Source organism: Carassius auratus, chromosome 27, assembly GCF_003368295.1.
Source record: "Carassius auratus strain Wakin chromosome 27, ASM336829v1, whole genome shotgun sequence".
Taxonomy (NCBI): domain Eukaryota; kingdom Metazoa; phylum Chordata; class Actinopteri; order Cypriniformes; family Cyprinidae; genus Carassius; species Carassius auratus.
In genome coordinates this window covers 28,087,467-28,104,435 of record NC_039269.1, presented here as the reverse complement: position 1 = coordinate 28,104,435, position 16,969 = coordinate 28,087,467, and the positions used below count along the sequence as shown (strand labels likewise).

At 37.8% G+C, this 16,969-nt stretch overlaps 2 protein-coding genes across 3 annotated transcripts in view; one reads left to right on the top strand and one right to left on the bottom strand.

Annotated features, from left to right (window-relative positions):
* Window positions 1-17: 17 nt before the first annotated feature.
* LOC113046117 (ubiquitin carboxyl-terminal hydrolase 14-like) lies at window positions 18-7,756 on the bottom strand. Its single transcript, XM_026206998.1, has 16 exons — window positions 7,553-7,756; window positions 6,183-6,328; window positions 6,070-6,102; window positions 4,596-4,700; window positions 4,397-4,500; window positions 4,258-4,316; window positions 3,943-4,073; window positions 3,754-3,834; window positions 2,897-2,979; window positions 2,645-2,759; window positions 2,491-2,556; window positions 2,283-2,375; window positions 2,059-2,190; window positions 1,905-1,965; window positions 1,715-1,822; window positions 18-760 (listed from the first exon to the last, which is right to left on the bottom strand). The coding sequence occupies exons 1-16, from the start codon at window positions 7,566-7,568 to the stop codon at window positions 624-626; spliced, it is 1,470 nt and encodes a 489-aa protein (XP_026062783.1). The 5' UTR covers window positions 7,569-7,756; the 3' UTR covers window positions 18-623.
* A 5,371-nt stretch (window positions 7,757-13,127) lies between these two features.
* The window catches only part of LOC113046112 (rho-associated protein kinase 1-like), a 48,900-nt gene continuing 45,058 nt past the window's right edge, over window positions 13,128-16,969 (top strand). The window contains exon 1 of one of the 2 annotated variants that reach the window (XM_026206990.1): window positions 13,128-14,005. In XM_026206990.1, coding sequence (XP_026062775.1) covers window positions 13,907-14,005 — 99 coding nt within the window. In that variant the 5' untranslated portion in view covers window positions 13,128-13,906. The remainder of the gene's footprint in view (window positions 14,006-16,969) is intronic. The other variant, XM_026206992.1, reaches the window with a different exon arrangement.

The window sequence follows — 16,969 nt, the reverse complement described above, 5'->3', positions numbered from 1 at the left end:
AGGGTGTCAAAGGCATGTTTATTTCACCGTTTATGAAAAGCCAGTAGTCAATAACTTATTACAGAGCTCAAGTTCTCTTTCTCTGATTGTATTGGAGTATTTAAGGGCAGATGAGTTTACAGATGCATGGTAGCTAAAGACAGAAGCAGTAATTGAGCATAAAGACATTCATTCATTCAATCCACACACAACATATCCTTGTAAATAAATTGCATTTCTTTTAGTGAGATCCCAGTATCACACAACCTCTTCTTGATGTATTTAAGTCTGAAACCTGTGGCTAAGAACATCTTTATATACCAAGTCACTACTTCTCCTGCGATGGGATACTGTTTGAGCATGAACACCTTTTCACAAGGCTTCAAAAGAAAATATATTCAATGCATATAGAAAACATTTATAAAACCATTGCTCCAAATCCAAACAAGGATCGCGTCCAGCAATAGAGCACCCAAAAAAGGGACGAAAGAAACCCACCGTTAAACATGCCGCTTGTGTGTTGATGCATGAAGAGTTCAGGAAATATTAAGGTCATGTTTTTAAGACACAAATTTATTTGCACATCTATACAGACAGTGCTCTGAAATGGCAATTATGGTTTAAGTTTCCTTTGTGAACCATTGTTACTCCAGTATCTCCAGACGCCGAGGGCCATACAGAAGGACGTATGCTATATGCCAATCACCACCACCAGACAGCTTCAAGATGTCCTCAGGGGTCACAATACTGACCTTGTCATCGTCAAACTTCACCCATTCGTCTGTTCAGAGAGAGAGAGAGGGGTTTAATATCAGCTAGAATAGGAAAAACACCTTACAGCAGCTAATCACAGTCTTCAGGGTTAGCACAAACTTAAGGGAAAGTTTTAAAATGTTATACGTTTCCCACTAATTTCATAGTTTTCTCATGTTTTTAAATTAAGCTTAAAATTTTGAAACAAATCCCAAATAAAATAAATCTCTTCATATTAACAAAGGCTTTGCATGTGCTCCTTCCTTTTAAAATTCGAAACAACTGCTGCATTTTAATCAATCCAAACATGCTGCTTGAGCAGTTAACCTAAATCAGACTGATTTTGAAGATTGAAGCCAAAACAGAAATGTCTGACTAGCTTTGTGAAACTACACTACATAAAACACATCTGAATGCAACAAAAACAGCAGATGGGCTGCACGAGAATGCAAATTCACTCTCTGACAGCAGGTGGCGCTTATAAACACTACTTTATTATGCATTAAATGGAGTTCGACCACTATATGCTAAAATTAGTGCTCAAAAGCAGACAAGCTCAAAACATTTCAGACCCTGTATACACCTGTATTTAGCATTGTCCTGTAGTTATCGGATCTATAAATAAATGCATCTCATACCAGGTGTAAACAGCCTAAAAGAGTGAGAGCCACAGCGAGCGGATTGCAAAATCCAAAAGTAACTAATTATTACCAATGCATTACATTTAAAAGTAACGTTACCATGTTTTACTAGTAAAGTAAGCATGCAATCAATATCCATTTAAAGTAACAAAGGCAAAAAAGCCTATGCATTTTACAAATGATTCAAAATTTGGCAGGGATGATACAATACAGTTAGTGTGCCTCCTCTATTTTAAAACCCACGAGCCGCCACTGTTCATGCAATAACTGGATCTGCTCTTATTGAATGCATGAGGTCCATGAACACTGCTTTGACTCTTGAAAGACAGACAATACTTGACCTTCTTTCCTTTTAACCCAGCCGACGTAGTGTCCAGATGAACTGGATCGGCCCTGATGCGTCAGAACCGCTTGCAGGTCGTAGTAACCACTGTTGTTGGAGCCCAAGTCTGCAGAGAAGAAAAAGCTCCCAGCTTATAAACTTTACAGAACCGTGTTGAAATGGAAAAGAGCTTTGTGGTGAGCACTTACCGTCAGAAAAACAGAAAGGTTCATATTTGGTTTCCTTTGGCGCTCCAACCTTCTGATTCTCCTGTTAGATGAGAAATAAAAGCAGTGTGGGTTATTTTACAGGCGGCTTCTCTAAATGCGTGAAGCGTTCAGGATGACATCACGGGGCACTTGCTTTCAGCTGCTGCTGCATCTCTAGTTTCTTGTCTTCAACCTCCTTGAACTTTGACCTCACAGAAACCATCTTCTCCTGCAGTTCAGAAGTGCACAGCTCATACACGTCCAGCATAAGAGGAAATTTGACATCCTAAACGCAACAACATTGAAAAATAAATCAGTTTATAGATATTTTGGTTGACGTGCTTTATATGCGGTCTCACTCCAGAGCAACTGACCTACCTTGAGGACTTTGGCATTCACAGACTCTTTCTCTTTGTAAAAGAACCGGACCATCTGAACCGTGAGGTATGCTGGGAGACGGCTGATTTTGGACTTGAATGCAGAAACATAACAAATGACTCTTCATTTCAGCGTTGCACAGAGGAGGAAACACTTAAACAAACGAGCATTTCTCAGAACATGCCAGAAGTCAGAAGATAAAGCATACCGATTTGATATAGAGGGCATTTCTTTGTAAGGATGGGGAGAACTTTGTAATATCCTCCTGTAGCCTCTAGATGTAATAAGGAAAGGGTAAAGATTAAGAGGGACTGTGAGCACTGATGGTACTTCCAGCTGTTTGTATGGGACGTCCCACTCACCAATCGGAGTCCAGTGGCGAGATATTTGACTTCCTGATTGATGAAGCAGCTCAGCTGCAGCTGGCTCTCTGTGCCTTTAGTCGGATCCTCTCCCTCTGACTCAGTGCACTTCATACTGGACACATGCAGGTCAAGGAACTTCAAATATTACACATTCACATGCATGGACCTGGAGAAATCTCGGGTTTAACTCTACAGCCGTTTGCATTTGTACTGACATAGAAAGCAATTGATTTGCACAAAAAAGGATACGTTGTTTCAAATTCAACACCAAAATACTGATCGATGAAATTCTTCTTTTTTGAGGCGGCAGCAGCTCCACTATCACTGCCAGTCTGTTGATCGACCGGAAACATGCAGATGGAAGAAAATTACTACAGTTATTTTCCAGAAAAATATGATTAAGAATTTAATGTCATCAAAAGCAATTCTTTGTGTTTCTGTAATGAAATAGTTATATAAAATATGACTCGGTCTGGCAAAATGAGTGTGAACGCACACAAGAGGCAAACGAATTTGAGTTTTGAGCATATGCATAAGACAAGCCTTAAGAGAGCGCACAATCTTATAAGTTAAATTGTTGCGAAATATGTTTGTGTGAATCTCACCAAGACATAATCGATTATGTCTTGTATGATAGTTTAGTTCATGGTTGTGGAAACATCGGATGTGCGACATTATATTTGATCGATGCATTACAGTAGGTCTCAATCTTAATCAAATACTTTAAAAGACAAGACGGAATCTCTCGCTGCTCTTGATTAAACTACTTTTATTTGCATCTTTGTTCTTATTTTTAATAACAAAGATTAAATTTAAATAGCTATAGAGTAATTAATAATGTAGAAGTTATTATTAAGAAAGTATGAGAGGAAATACACAACGTTGCTTCGTGATTTTGCTCTTTAATCTTCCGAAAATGTAACTATTTTTCTCAAATCAAATGAATATCGCTAGAGTTCAAACGAAGGTAGCTCACACATTTTTTTTGTCCAATTCCAACAAGACATGTATTATTTGGATGGTATTTTAATGGAGAATGTGAAAATATAAAAACACATTTTTGCTCATTTTGCCAGCACATTTAATACATAACAAAATAAGCTCACATCCATTGGGGTTTCTGGTTCTTCAGGTTCTAATTTCTGCTGAAGGACCCTCATAATCTGAAGCCAACACTCATTGGCATCCTGGGTAAATAAAACGATAAAAAAATTAAACTTTCCATTTTAACAGATAGTATTCTGATTAAATGTATTCCAGTGAAAATATGTGATAAAAAAATATTCTGTCCTGACCTGCTGGAGGTACTGGCCCTGGTCTCCTTTTTCTGCAAACTGTGGGAAGGCCAAGTGCAGGAACTGCAGCAGGATGATGGGAGGAATACTTGACGAGGTCTTATCCATGGACTCGTACAAATCACGCATAGCTAAGTGAAGAATTCACCTGATCAGACAAGTGCTACATGATGTCCACCAAAACTTCGATTCAATATGACTACCCAGCTTAACTCTTCCGAATTCATTCAGGACCAACCAATCTTTAGACCTTGATAAAAAGTCTGTATATAAATTTTGTAACCTCAAAACTAAGATACGATGAAGGTTCTTCACCTGCTGTGATGTATTGCGACGGTGCATTAGCTCCAGAAGACCGCAAGGCACCAGAGTACCTACAGACGGAAGAGCATCATCACAAAAACAAAATCACGCATTACCCAAAATGTATATGAAAGACATGACTGAACTGTACCTCCTGAGAGCGTCTTTGAGCTCAGGCACAGAGCGGAGACACTGCACGGTTGCGTTCATGTAGCATGTGTTGCCCAGGTTTGTCAATCCGCATGGCAACTCCATCTGAACGTGACAGAGATCGATCACAGCGATTAAAACTCATTACTGTGACTTCTGCAAGAATATTAAAGTTGCAGATCATTCTGATCCAAACTCACCGCAGATGCAAGCTGCTCCTCCGTCATGTCCTCCACAAACATGGGTCGCACTACAGGCTCTTCGGGCAGGGCTTCAGCAGAGCCCATCATCAGAAGAGTCATCCCCTACATCAATCAAAACACCCCATTAGCTAAAGAAAACTCACATTTAGCATCAACATGTAAAAACATTTGCAACACACAGTTAATTGATAGTGTGATGCATTAAAGTATGAAACTGAGCAGAAATCCCAAGTACTGTCATGAAACTCTAGATGGCGCAGCCCAATGGGTCAAACTCAATCTAACTTAATGACATCATTATTCACATGTCACAGCTGATTGGGTATTTTTGTATCAGCAGCCAATGAGCTCGCTGCTCAACATTCAAATAGTCAACTAGTGCTTGCTGTAGCAGTTCAGAAACCTCCACCTTCCCCAGCTCCACCTGTATAGACCACTTACTGGGTGATTTCATGTATGTTATATATGGGGGGGGGGGGGTTTCATATATGTGACCATAGAGCACAAAAGCAGCCATATGTAGCATGGGTATTTTTGTAGCAAAGCCAGAAATACATTGTATGGTTCATAGTTATGATGTGCAATGCTGTTGACGTATTTAAAGGAGGTTTTTTTAAATCAGGACAGGTCAAGTTCATGGTTCAGTGTGCGAGCCTTTCAAAGCACTGGTAGTGAACGCAGATGGACATGTTCATCGCATGCACACTACCTAGTGAACACGGCGCTCAAATCAATGAATGGGATGGAAATGGTTAGTGTTTTAATGGATGCTGACATTTTAACTGTAATAAAAGTGTTTTAAAAAATTGTATTGCTGAGACCATATGTTGACCTTGTTATTTGGGGTTATCGTGTTCTTTATTTTCCATTTGTTTGGGTATATTGTATCATCCAGAATCTCTCAATGGGGGAAGCATCCACTACTGGTAGCAATATTTTTGCTGTTTTTGGAAGCTATTCCTCGTAAATACTTAGAAAATAATATCTGCAACACTAATAACATGTCTACACACCGGACGCATCAAATGCATCACAGCAAATATACCAAATCCATTCTTTCAAGCATGTGGACTATGTCTGAAATAGAGTAGGTCATCAGTTTACAGTTGACAAATTAATTATAAAGGGATCCATTTACTTTTAATGTGATGTGGTGCATCGCATTGATTGCATCTGGTGTAGAAGGGGTGTAAAACCTGCCAGTTTTCATCAATGAGGCCAGATGAGATGGTGAATCGTTCCCAAAGCAACAATGGTTTTAAATTAATTTTGTATATGGTACAAATACAACAAGGTTGGGTGAGTATAGTCAATGTGCATTATGAGAACAGGTACATATATTAAGAACTAAAAAGGCAAACCCTTTTGGAGCCTATCATGCAATTTTTAACCAATAACTGCTGAGTTCTGAATACAGGACAAAACTTAATTTTCAGGTTCTTTCAGTAAGTAGATTTAGCCATGTACTTACATTTTTCAACTTGATGTTGCCCCACTCGTCATCCTGGTGAACACAAAAGTAAAATACGTCAGACACCTGCAATAACAGAGGACGGCGAATTCTGATGCTCCCACATCCAGTACCTTCAGCGTTCCTCCTTTCACCATGACCTTCTGTCTCTCCGGCTGAACCCCGGTGAGAGCGAAGAGCTGGGCTTTGAACAACATGGGCGGCTCCTCTGTGTTCAGCTCCACCGCATCAAACTTCTCCTTCCCCCATTTCACATTCACTATCATATTCCAAAAACAAGAAGGCACATCAGTGACACAGCAAAATCACTCAGTAACACATATCAGCACATATCCCTGTCTCCACAGGACGGATCAGTTTAGCGGTCCACATCGAATTAACTCAGTTCAGTGCTGCATAAACTGAGCTGGGTGTGTCACGTGGACCCTGTTCACCAACAGTCAATCAACACAGTTATTAACCATTAACTTGTGATGGCTTTTAACTAACTAGTTAACACTGCGGAGGAGGAGAGTGTTTCCAATACAAGGTCTGAAGGAGAACTGAAAATGTGCTTTATTTATTTTTATTTTTTACCCATTTCCGATGAATTTTGCTTCTGAAAACGCTGAAATGTGAAAAGTGTCCATACATATGGAAAAATCCAAATCCCAAAATTCCACCGTTTGAAATCACCTGCTTTTAAAGTGACAGCTCGCCCAAAAAATAACCATTCAGAAATCTTCCACTCACCTTCATATCAGATTGCTAGGCTTATTTCCGCTTCGTTGGGAAACAATTATTCCTATTTTCTACATTTCTGCCCATTCTTTAAAAATAAGTAATTGTATCATTCTGCAAATCATCTTAGAACATGAAAGGAGGTAATGGAATAAAATTAGGGTGAGTAAATAATGACAAAATTGGCATTTTTGGGTGAACTATTAACACAACTGGCCAATGTAGTCTATACAAAAGACAAACTAACCACATAAGAGCCTTAGACTTTGGTCTAAAAAAAGAGGGACAGAAATAAATATAGTTTTAATAGATCTATCACTGAAAATACATTAAAATTAACTAATAAATGTAGGACGCTGGACACTACAAGACACGATGCATCAAATTTAAAACCTTCGAGCTGTTCTATACTCAATACTGAATAAATATAGAATATACTGTCTGTTCATTAATACTTTGATTGAAAAGTGCCATTAGTTTTTTAATACAGTCAGAGCCGCCTAGCCGGGTATGATAACATGCTGCATCATGTCTGACCATTATATTTCACAGCAGAAACATCCAGATTAAATAAACTGATTTGACGGCACAAAGCTTGCTATGGGATTTCTGCTTCTTGTTCAGCTTTCCCCTGATTTAAAACAGAAACTATCACTTGAGGCCTGAAGCTAATGTCTAATGCTAACGACGCTGCCTCCTCTCAAGCATCTCTTTTCGTTTAAAGACTAATTGTGATTTATGTAAAATCATACTGTAAACAGACCTGTAAATACGGGCATCTTTTGGTCTACTTGTCCTCTATTCAGCTCCACTCCAAAGGCTGGGTTAAAGTTGGGGTGAGGAAGATTTGAGCGTCTACTAACTTCATTCAAACAGCAGCCCACAATGACGCTGCAACTGCATGATGACGCGATCGATGAGCTCGGCGAGCGACTACTACGACTAGAGCAACTCAGTGCGAAACCACTATGACGAAGGCTTGGGTTATAAATATTAATAAAGCTTCCAATACGTTGCTCGATGAAGGCCTTGTTTAATTACATAATGTTGACTTTGCTTGGTTAACATCTAATGGCAAAGGTTTGGCAACTTAACAACCAATCAATGCCATTTAATATGCTGCTTAGCCACTGGAGGGAGATAGTCAATAACCATTATGCGCCTAATTCAGAGCCAAACAATGTCGAGCTATTAATTAATCACATCATAAACTTCTGCTGTAAATCTACAGTATTACTGTGGTCGCTGCCTTCAATAATACAAACCCTGGACAGGAGGCTAGTCCATCACATGGAATGAAATCAGTGTGTCAACATGTGAACATCATCTCATTTACCTCAGCAAAGTCGTTAGCTAGAATGAACTCTACAGAGAAACCAATGAGCTGGTCCATTGCTGGTTTGAGCTCATCATTTGCTGGTTTGAGCTGGTCCTTTGCTGGTTTGAGCTGGTCCTTTGTTGGATTAAGCTGGTCCTATGCTGGTTTGAGCAGGTCCTTTGCTGGTTTATGCTGGTCATTTGCCTGTCATGTGCTGTTCTTAAATTGGTCGGACCAGTTCAAACCAGCACATGACCAGCCAAGGAACAGGGGAGTTTCATGCCCAGGGGAGTTTCAATTGAACAGGGAGTTTCTTGACATTGACCCTAATCATCCTGGGAGGAACCAATCTCAACATATTAAAGAGACATTTTTAGATGCACTTCATGACTGTGCTCGTTATTGCACCTGGGTTCTCCACCTTTGCCTGTGTTCGGCCCCCATGGCCTAGCTCAAACCCAAGACTTGACAATTGCTCCATTACTTTAAACTGCGATTTAAATCTAAGTTACTTAGGACTTAACATTAAACTCACTGGTCAGGACGTTTAATTATAATTAAAAAACTACAATTAAAAATGTGTCAGACTAAACCAAGACAGAAAATGTGGGTGTGGTATCAGGTCTCAGAGAAGTATTTATTACAAATAAAAATGCATCAAACAATCTCCACTTCTGTCTGTGGTAGAGTTACAAGGCACCATGCTGTCTTTAGGACCAAAATAATGAAGGTCGTAAACACATCTGTGTTTGGAAAAGAGGCTTCATGACATTGAAGAAGGACAAACAACACAGCACACCAATGTTTTCCATCTCTACTGTGCTTGTCAAGGGCATGTGGGCGGAGATTAGGTGGAGGCAGAAAGATTCCTCAGACCATGCTAGCTATGAAGTTTGTTAGCTTGTTTTTTAACAATGACTGGAGAAAATATGATTGTACCTGCAAATGTAAGGTAACCCACTGTCTGGTTATTTGAAAAGTTTAACTTCAAAGGTTTCATCTGATGCCCACATTGATATGATTCTTCAGGGTCTCAATTAAAAGTATGCAACATAGTTTGGTTAAAATTTCTCAATGGTAGTGTAAAACAACACCATTTTTAGCCTGTCAAAAATAGCTCTGTCTACAGCAATCTGTTTTATTGCATGTCGCTTTAAATGTTAATGAGCTCTGCTGACCCCGCCCCTCTCTTCAGAGCCGCTCTCTCAGAGATGGTAAACTTTAGCCGCATTCATTGTGAAACATGCTAACTAGCACATTATTAGAAAAGGCAATTTGCCAAGATTAATTGAAAAACCTTATACTCACTTATTCTATAGGTGAAGCTGGATCACAAAGGATTTGTGCGAACATAGACGCATTTAGGTGTGCATTCCTTTCAGAAACAATTGTAATCCCCTGCGTCTTCTGTGGCCTAGATGTAATGAAGTAAATGATGACTGCTGTGGTCATTATAATATCCAACAACAGAACACCTCAATCGCTTAGGGGTCATTTTTGTCTACATCTGCGCTGGTGGTGAAACAATGGCCGACTGATCTGACAGGATTACTTCTGGCTGAGTGACTCACATCTATAGAGAAACCTAACATGTAAAGTAAAGACAAACTAACCGTGTCTATCTTGTCATTAAGATTTATTTATATTTAAATTTCAACAGCCAATTATTTTTACAGCTACTTAAAAAAAAGTTAAACATTCATTGTGATGATATATTATTGGAAGATGAATGTATTATGTAATGGCCAAATAGTTATTTTAAAATATATACTTCACACATGCATACAGATATTATTTCATACAGGGAATAGAGATGCATAAGAAATCTTCAGATGCGTGACAACAAAAACAATAAAAGACTATACATTGTTTATGCTTTTCTGATAATTGTGTGCTGCAAACACAAGCATTTTTGGTGATCGGTTCTGTACAGCCCGTTTGTTTTATCATGTTTAATTAACCACAGCTGTATTCAGTTATTGTCTGATGGTGGCAGCAGGTATGCATTAAAATTAAAATAAAAATTGGAGCATGTATTACGTTGATTCTGGCACACAACATCACAATAAACTAGCCAAATCTGTGCTGGCCATCTCCAGTTTTCGCTTTGTCTTGCCTCCAGCTAGCACTGTGATGTAACTGTGACATACAGTAGGCCCTAAAAACTCTATAGGGACGTCCTGGCACTTAGAATATTTGATGCTTACATTCGCCTGGTCCAGTGCCCCAGCCATCTTCCAGGTGCTTGTGTGCTTACAGATATAATCAGTTTGTATTTGAACCAGCTATTCGTGAAAGCAGACAACTGTTACTTTCATGCCCAGCTGGTTCTGTTCTTGTTTCTGTACATTGTACCATTTTTACCCTATCAAAAATAGCTCTGTCTACAGCAATCTGTTTTATTGCATGTTGCTTTAAATTTTAATGAGCTCTGCTGACCCCGCCCCTCTCTTCAGAGCCGCTCTCTGAGAGACAGTAAACTTTAGCCGCATTCATTGTGAAATTTGCTAACTAGCACATTATTAGAAAAGGTGATTTGCTAAGATTCATTATCCATGCTTCAAGTTCAACACAAACATGAAGGATTATTATCAGTTTCACATAAATGCACTAGGCTAATGACAGTACGCACTGTTTATGGTACAAACCAGATTCCAAAAAAGTTGGGACACTGTACAAATTGTGAATAAAAACAGAATGATGTGGAAGTTTCAAATGTCAATATTTTATTCAGAATACAACATAGATGACTTATCAAATGTTTAAACTGAGAAAATGTATAATTTTCATGGAAAAATAAGCTGATTTAAAATTTCATGGCATCAACACATCTCAAAAAAGTTGGGACAAGGCCATGTTTACCACTGTGTGGCATCCCCTCTTCTTTTTATAACAGTCTGCAAACGTATGGAGACTGAGGAGAATTTGCTCAAGTTTAGGAATAGGAATGTTGTCCCATTCTTGACTAAGACAAGCTTCTAGTTGCTCAACTGTCTCAGGTCTTCTTTGTCGCATCTTTCTCTTTATGATGCACCAAATGTTTTCTATGTGTGAAAGATCTGGACTGCAGGCTGGCCATTTCAGTACCAGGATCCTCCTCCTACGCAAACATGATGTTGTAATTGATGCAGTATGTGGTCTGTCATTGTCATGATGGAAAATACAAGGTCTTGCCTGAAAGAGACGACGTCTGGATGGGAGCATGTGTTTGTTCTAGAACTTGGAAATACCTTTCAGCATTGATGGTGCTCACCTTTCCAGATGTGTAAGCTGCCCATGCCACACACACTCATGCAACCCCATACCATCAGAGATGCAGGCTTCTGAACTGAGCGCTGAGAACAACTTGGGTTGTCCTTGTCCTCTTTAGTTCAGATGACATTGCATCCCAGTTTTCCAAAAATAACTTCAAATTTTGATTTGTCTGACCACAGAACAGTTTTCCACTTGGCCACTGTCCATTTTAAATGAGTCTTGGCCCAGAGAAAACACCTGCGCTTCTGGATCATGTTTAGATATGGCTTATTCTTTGACCTATAGAGTCAAAAAGCAACGGTGAATGGCACGGTGGATTGTGTTCACCGACAATGTTTTCTGGAAGTATTCTTGAGCCCATGTTGTGATTTCCATTACAGTATCATTCCTGTATGTGATGCAGTGCTGTCTAAGGGCTGAAGATTTCTGATTTTCTTTCTGATATTGCTCCACTATATTTCACCGCAGCATTAGAGGAATTCGTGATCCTCTGCCCATCTTGACTTCTGAGAGACACTGCCGCTCTGAGAGGCTCTTCTTATACCCAATCATGTTCCCAATTGACCTAATAAGTTGCAAAATGGTCCTCCAGCTGTTCCTTATATGTATATTTAACTTTTCCGGCCTCTTATTGCTACCTTTCCCAACTTTTTTTGAATGTGTAGCTCTCATGAAATCCAAAATTAGCCAATATTTGGCTTGACAATTCAAAATGTCTCACTTTCAACATTTGATATGTTATCTACATTGTATTGTGAATAAAATCTAAGTTTATGAGATTTGTAAACTATTACATTCCTTTTTTACTCACAATTTGTACAAGTGTCCCAACTTTTTTGGAAATGGGTTTGTATTTGTTAATCTTGGTAAATATAATTTAAATATGTATTATTATACTTTGTTATTAAACAGTTCAATTATTTTAATTAGTCCAAGCAATATGAACATGAAACATGATTACATATTGCAGTCAAGAATTTTTGAACAGTAAGATTTTTTATGTTTCTTAAAGAAGTCTCTTCTGCTCACCAAGCCGGCAATTATTTGATCCAAACCACAGCAAAACCAGTAGCATTTTGAAATATGTTTACTATTTAAAATAACAGTTTTAATACTAAAGTGTATTTATTACTTAAACTGATTTTTTTAGCATCAATACTCCAGTCACATAATCATTTGGAAATCATTCTAATATGCTGATTTGCTGCTCAAAAAATATTTATTATTATTGCACTGAACAGCGGAGAATAATTATTTTTTCTTTGATGAATAGAAAGTTCAGATGAATAGGATTTATCTGAAAGATATATTAATTGTAACATTATAAATGTCTTTATCATCACTCTTGATAAATTTAAAACATCCTTGATAAATAAAAGTATTAATTTCCATACCCCCCCCCCATATGTTTTTAAAATAAATAATAATAATAGTTTAGAGAGCATGATGTTACAAAAGCTTTTTATTTCAGACAATCAAACAAATGCTGAATGTTTCTATATGTCAAAGAATTAAAAAAATAAATAAATTGATAATAATAAAAATAAAATATTTTCTTAAAACAGCAAATTAGAATGATTTACTAAAGATCACATGACACTGAAGACTGGAGTAATGATGCTGAAAATTCAGCTTAGATTTTTTTTTAAATATATTATTTTAAATAGCTAACTGCTGCTGCTAAAACGACTGTCTCTAACGTTGAGAGAGAGAGAGAGAGAGAGAGAGAGAGCTCTGCGCATGCGCAGTTGGTGCAGTTTCGAAGTTGACTCTGGGGTGTTTCAACAGGAAGGCGGACATGTTGGACAGGCAGAGGGAGAAAATCGGGCACCCAGTATTTTTTTTGTATTTTTATTTATTTAATTTTTAAAAAATTTGACTAGGAGCATCGTTAAAGCTCGATTTAACCGTATACTCAGAGCATCGTGGATTACATACTTGTTGGAAAAGTTAAAGCCGGCATGCGGACTAAGAGAGATTTATCACAGCGGGATTCGTAAAGGATCGTTTTAACCAGGGTCTTGTTTTAACTCATCGAAATTCGTGAGGCGAAGTTTGTTTTTCCGCCACTTCTCACTCTGCAGCTGTCAGACTCGCTCGGCCTGGCGAGCTTTTATGCTCCGAGGCCTGGAGAAACTTCACTTCATCTCACGACCGCATGCTAACTCTGCAGCATTTGTTTTATCGCTTCTTTTCGCGTGGATTGCTTATGTTTTAAAAGAGCCCTTTCCCTTCATATCTCCCGAAGCTAAATTAGCTTAGCGCGGTGTAATCTGTCGCCGCTGCTGTTTGTGTTTGCCAAGTTGTCATGGACTAATCCCACTCCTCGTCCTGTTGATGGTTTGTTTCGAAAATGTGGCTTTTTGTCATCTCTCGGTGTTACACACGATTCAACGAGAGTGATATTAAGGCAATAAGACACAAAACGGTGCTTTGTTCAAACTAGTGCTCCTCGCTAAGTGAGGGCAGAGGAAGTTAGCGAGTTAATTTGCTAATCTTAGCCCGTAACTCGCACACGTCTGAATCAAATCAGTCTGATCAGTTATGAACATGTCTGCTGGAGAAAGTTTGACAGCTCGCTTCGAGAAGATCGATGCCATGCTGAAGGATCCCCGATCAGAGATCAACACAGACTGTCTGCTGGTGAGTGTGTCTGCTTTATGGTGCACATAACGTTGTGTTAATGGAAATGGTATAGAATGAGGTCAGCACAAACTAATATAAAACACGAGCATCGTGCAGTAAGTTATCATAAGCGAGGCTTCATGATGTTGGTCATGTAATGCATTGCCAGCTTGTAATCACTTCAGTACAAGTCACACTTTGTGAGAGTTGCTGGATTTAAACTTTAATAGTTTCTCTAAGTTCTTACTGATTTCTAGACCCTTATACATTTTTACAACTAATTAATAATTATTAATTAAAAATATAATTTCAGTTTGCAGTACATTACAGCTTTATATGTTTCTTGATAGTTCATCGCAGGGTTGAATCTACAACTTTTGGTAACCAGCAGGGTCTTTAACCGCTAGGCCACACCACCCATGCTCAGATTTGTAACTTTTCATCTGCCTTTGCACCGTGTGTTTACATGCAGTTTGCACTGAAGTGAAATGTGCAGTTTGTGCAACTGATTTTATGAATTATTTCAGAAATTTCATACATTTGAGCATTGCTTTTTTCAAGAATTTGAGCTCTTTGTACTTCTATGTCCGTTGTGCACACATGCACACAGATTGTGTTGTTGTTTCAGTTATAGTAAATCTCACTTTGCATTGAAAACCATTCTGACTGAGAGCTTTAGTTATTAATAGTGGCACTTCCTGTAACGTCTTTTGTCTTTGACAACATCTGTAATAAATGCAGGTCACAGGATTTTGCATTAATGCATTGAATTAGACAGTATTTATGTATAGACATGGATGGACGTGTACTTTGGTTACTACGACCATTCGTAACCCTGTTTGGTTTTCTGTACGTAACTAAAAAACAGATAGTTCTGGTTTTGGCAATACAGCATTCCCCCTTCACTAAAATTATCTTTACATCTCCATTTACAATTACAAATTTTGCATACACTATGCAACATGCATGGTGTCCGCGTGTCCTTAAAAAGTCTTGCGGTGAAGATGGGTTTTTTGGTTACATTACCGCTAAAATATTCATATTTTTATTTGCTTGACCCAACAAATAGCCTGAATAAATCTTAATTGACAAAAAAAAAAAAAAAATAACCCACAAACACCAAAACGAAAGAATGATTCTGATTTTATTCCATTCAGTGTAAACAGTGATTGATAATCAGTGTGTTTCTGCTATCAAGGTCTGTGTCTCTGTGAGAGACTTCAAAACAAATGAGCGTAACACCAAGGGAACTGTTTAGTTGAATATTCTCACAATTGCAAATGTTAATATTTTTTTTCTTCAATAAATAAGTATTTAGTAACGTTACTTTTTAGACACAATTCAAAATGTACCAGCATGCACCATTTCAGGCTAAATAAGGAGCAAAGGTAGTGCCTCAGTGACAGATCTGTGGACAAAATATCCTTGGTGTGATCGGAAAGAAAAGAGGCTACTTATACATATTAAATAAGAGAAAACACATCATGAAATCGCATAATATTTTGGTAAACAAAATTTAGCATTTATATTGAGATGTTATCAAAATAAATCTCAGCCTCAAAGGGTTAAAGCAGCGGTGTTGGGAAATTTAAACACTCTCTTTAAAATTCAATACCATTTGAAATGTTTTTTTCCCCCAAGATGCATACATATGGCATGGAAAAATGCATCTTTACATATTTAAGTATGGTATCATAGTCTTCATCACTGTCATTATTTAGACCTTTATACATCTCCGCCCTCTCTGAGACATAAGAGCAGTGTTCAATCTGTTAACGAGCTGATTCTTCACATTGGATCTGTTGAATCAGTAACAGCTTGCACTTGATTCATTCGTGAAATATAACTCACTGATCTAGTGTTGTAAGAACCTGGACTTTGGTATCAAGTTGATACTTACATTTTAAAAAATGCAGTGGCCAATCAGAAGCTTTTAAGTCAGAAGAGTCATCTTGTTTTAACATGATGTAGGCTAATTAAAAGATTAATTGTGCAGTATAGACAGTTTTCACGCAGTGAGCGTTTACTATAAAGGAGAACTCTTTGCTCAGTTTCTGTATATAACCCTCTCAGGCAAAAGTTGTATTTTTCATGCTGCAAAGTTTTGACAGCAAAACTGTTCAATAGAATGAAAAAAAAAAAAAACTTAGTGAAATAAAAGTATGTGCTACATTAAGTTGTTGATGTGCTCATCAATCTACCGCCATAAGAAAACAATAAATTAGCCATATTAACAAAATTTTTTGCATACTACAGACTGGTTTGCATATCAGTTTAGCCACTTTCCTGCTAATAGCAACGCAACGAAATGATTTACTTCTTATTTATTTTCAAAAAGATTAGTTAATAATCAATACTCTATAGAGTTGTTTTCAAGCTAATTACAGAGATATGAACACTGAATTGCTTTCGTGAGGCAACCGTGACATTATTTGACATGGTTTATTTGTTTTATTGACGTTTTTCCACAGTTGAAGCACTGATTGCCCAATTCCATGATGCATATTTTTCATTTATTATATTGCATACAAGTTATAGTGTGTCTTTCAGCATAGCTTCTGATGTTCATTCATGTTTATTTTTGTTCTGTATCTAGTAGTAAATCGGAAGAGATGATCAGTGCCACATGAACTGAGGTGGGCATCAAAAGCACATTTACTGTTTGAGAGAAGGTAGAGATAATAAAAGCCGAATCACTTGAATTAATAACTCAAATAGGTCTAGATGTTGATGCCTGCTGGGTTTTTCCAAATGTTGCTTCATGCATGGATGTTGTGTCATTAACTACATTTAAAAAACATTTAATTTCCACTTGGATTGTGAGGTTTTATTTTTATTTTATTTTATTTTTACGCTGAAGATGTGTGGCTAGAAAATGTGCTCCCTGGTCTCATTGTCTTTTTTATATATCAACTGTTTTAATGAGTGTCTTAAAACACTGATAAATAATTTCAAATGCATACCATACCATTTTTAGAGACA

What these genes read in the sequence shown, in the direction of transcription:
- LOC113046117 (XM_026206998.1), bottom strand. An exon ending in AACCAGAAACCCCAATGGAT is followed by an intron (nt 2,980 to 3,753) that starts GTGAGCTTATTT and finishes GTCGATCAACAG; the next exon opens with ACTGGCAGTGATAGTGGAGC. An exon ending in CTGGGTTAAAAGGAAAGAAG is followed by an intron (nt 761 to 1,714) that starts GTCAAGTATTGT and finishes CTCTCTGAACAG; the next exon opens with ACGAATGGGTGAAGTTTGAC.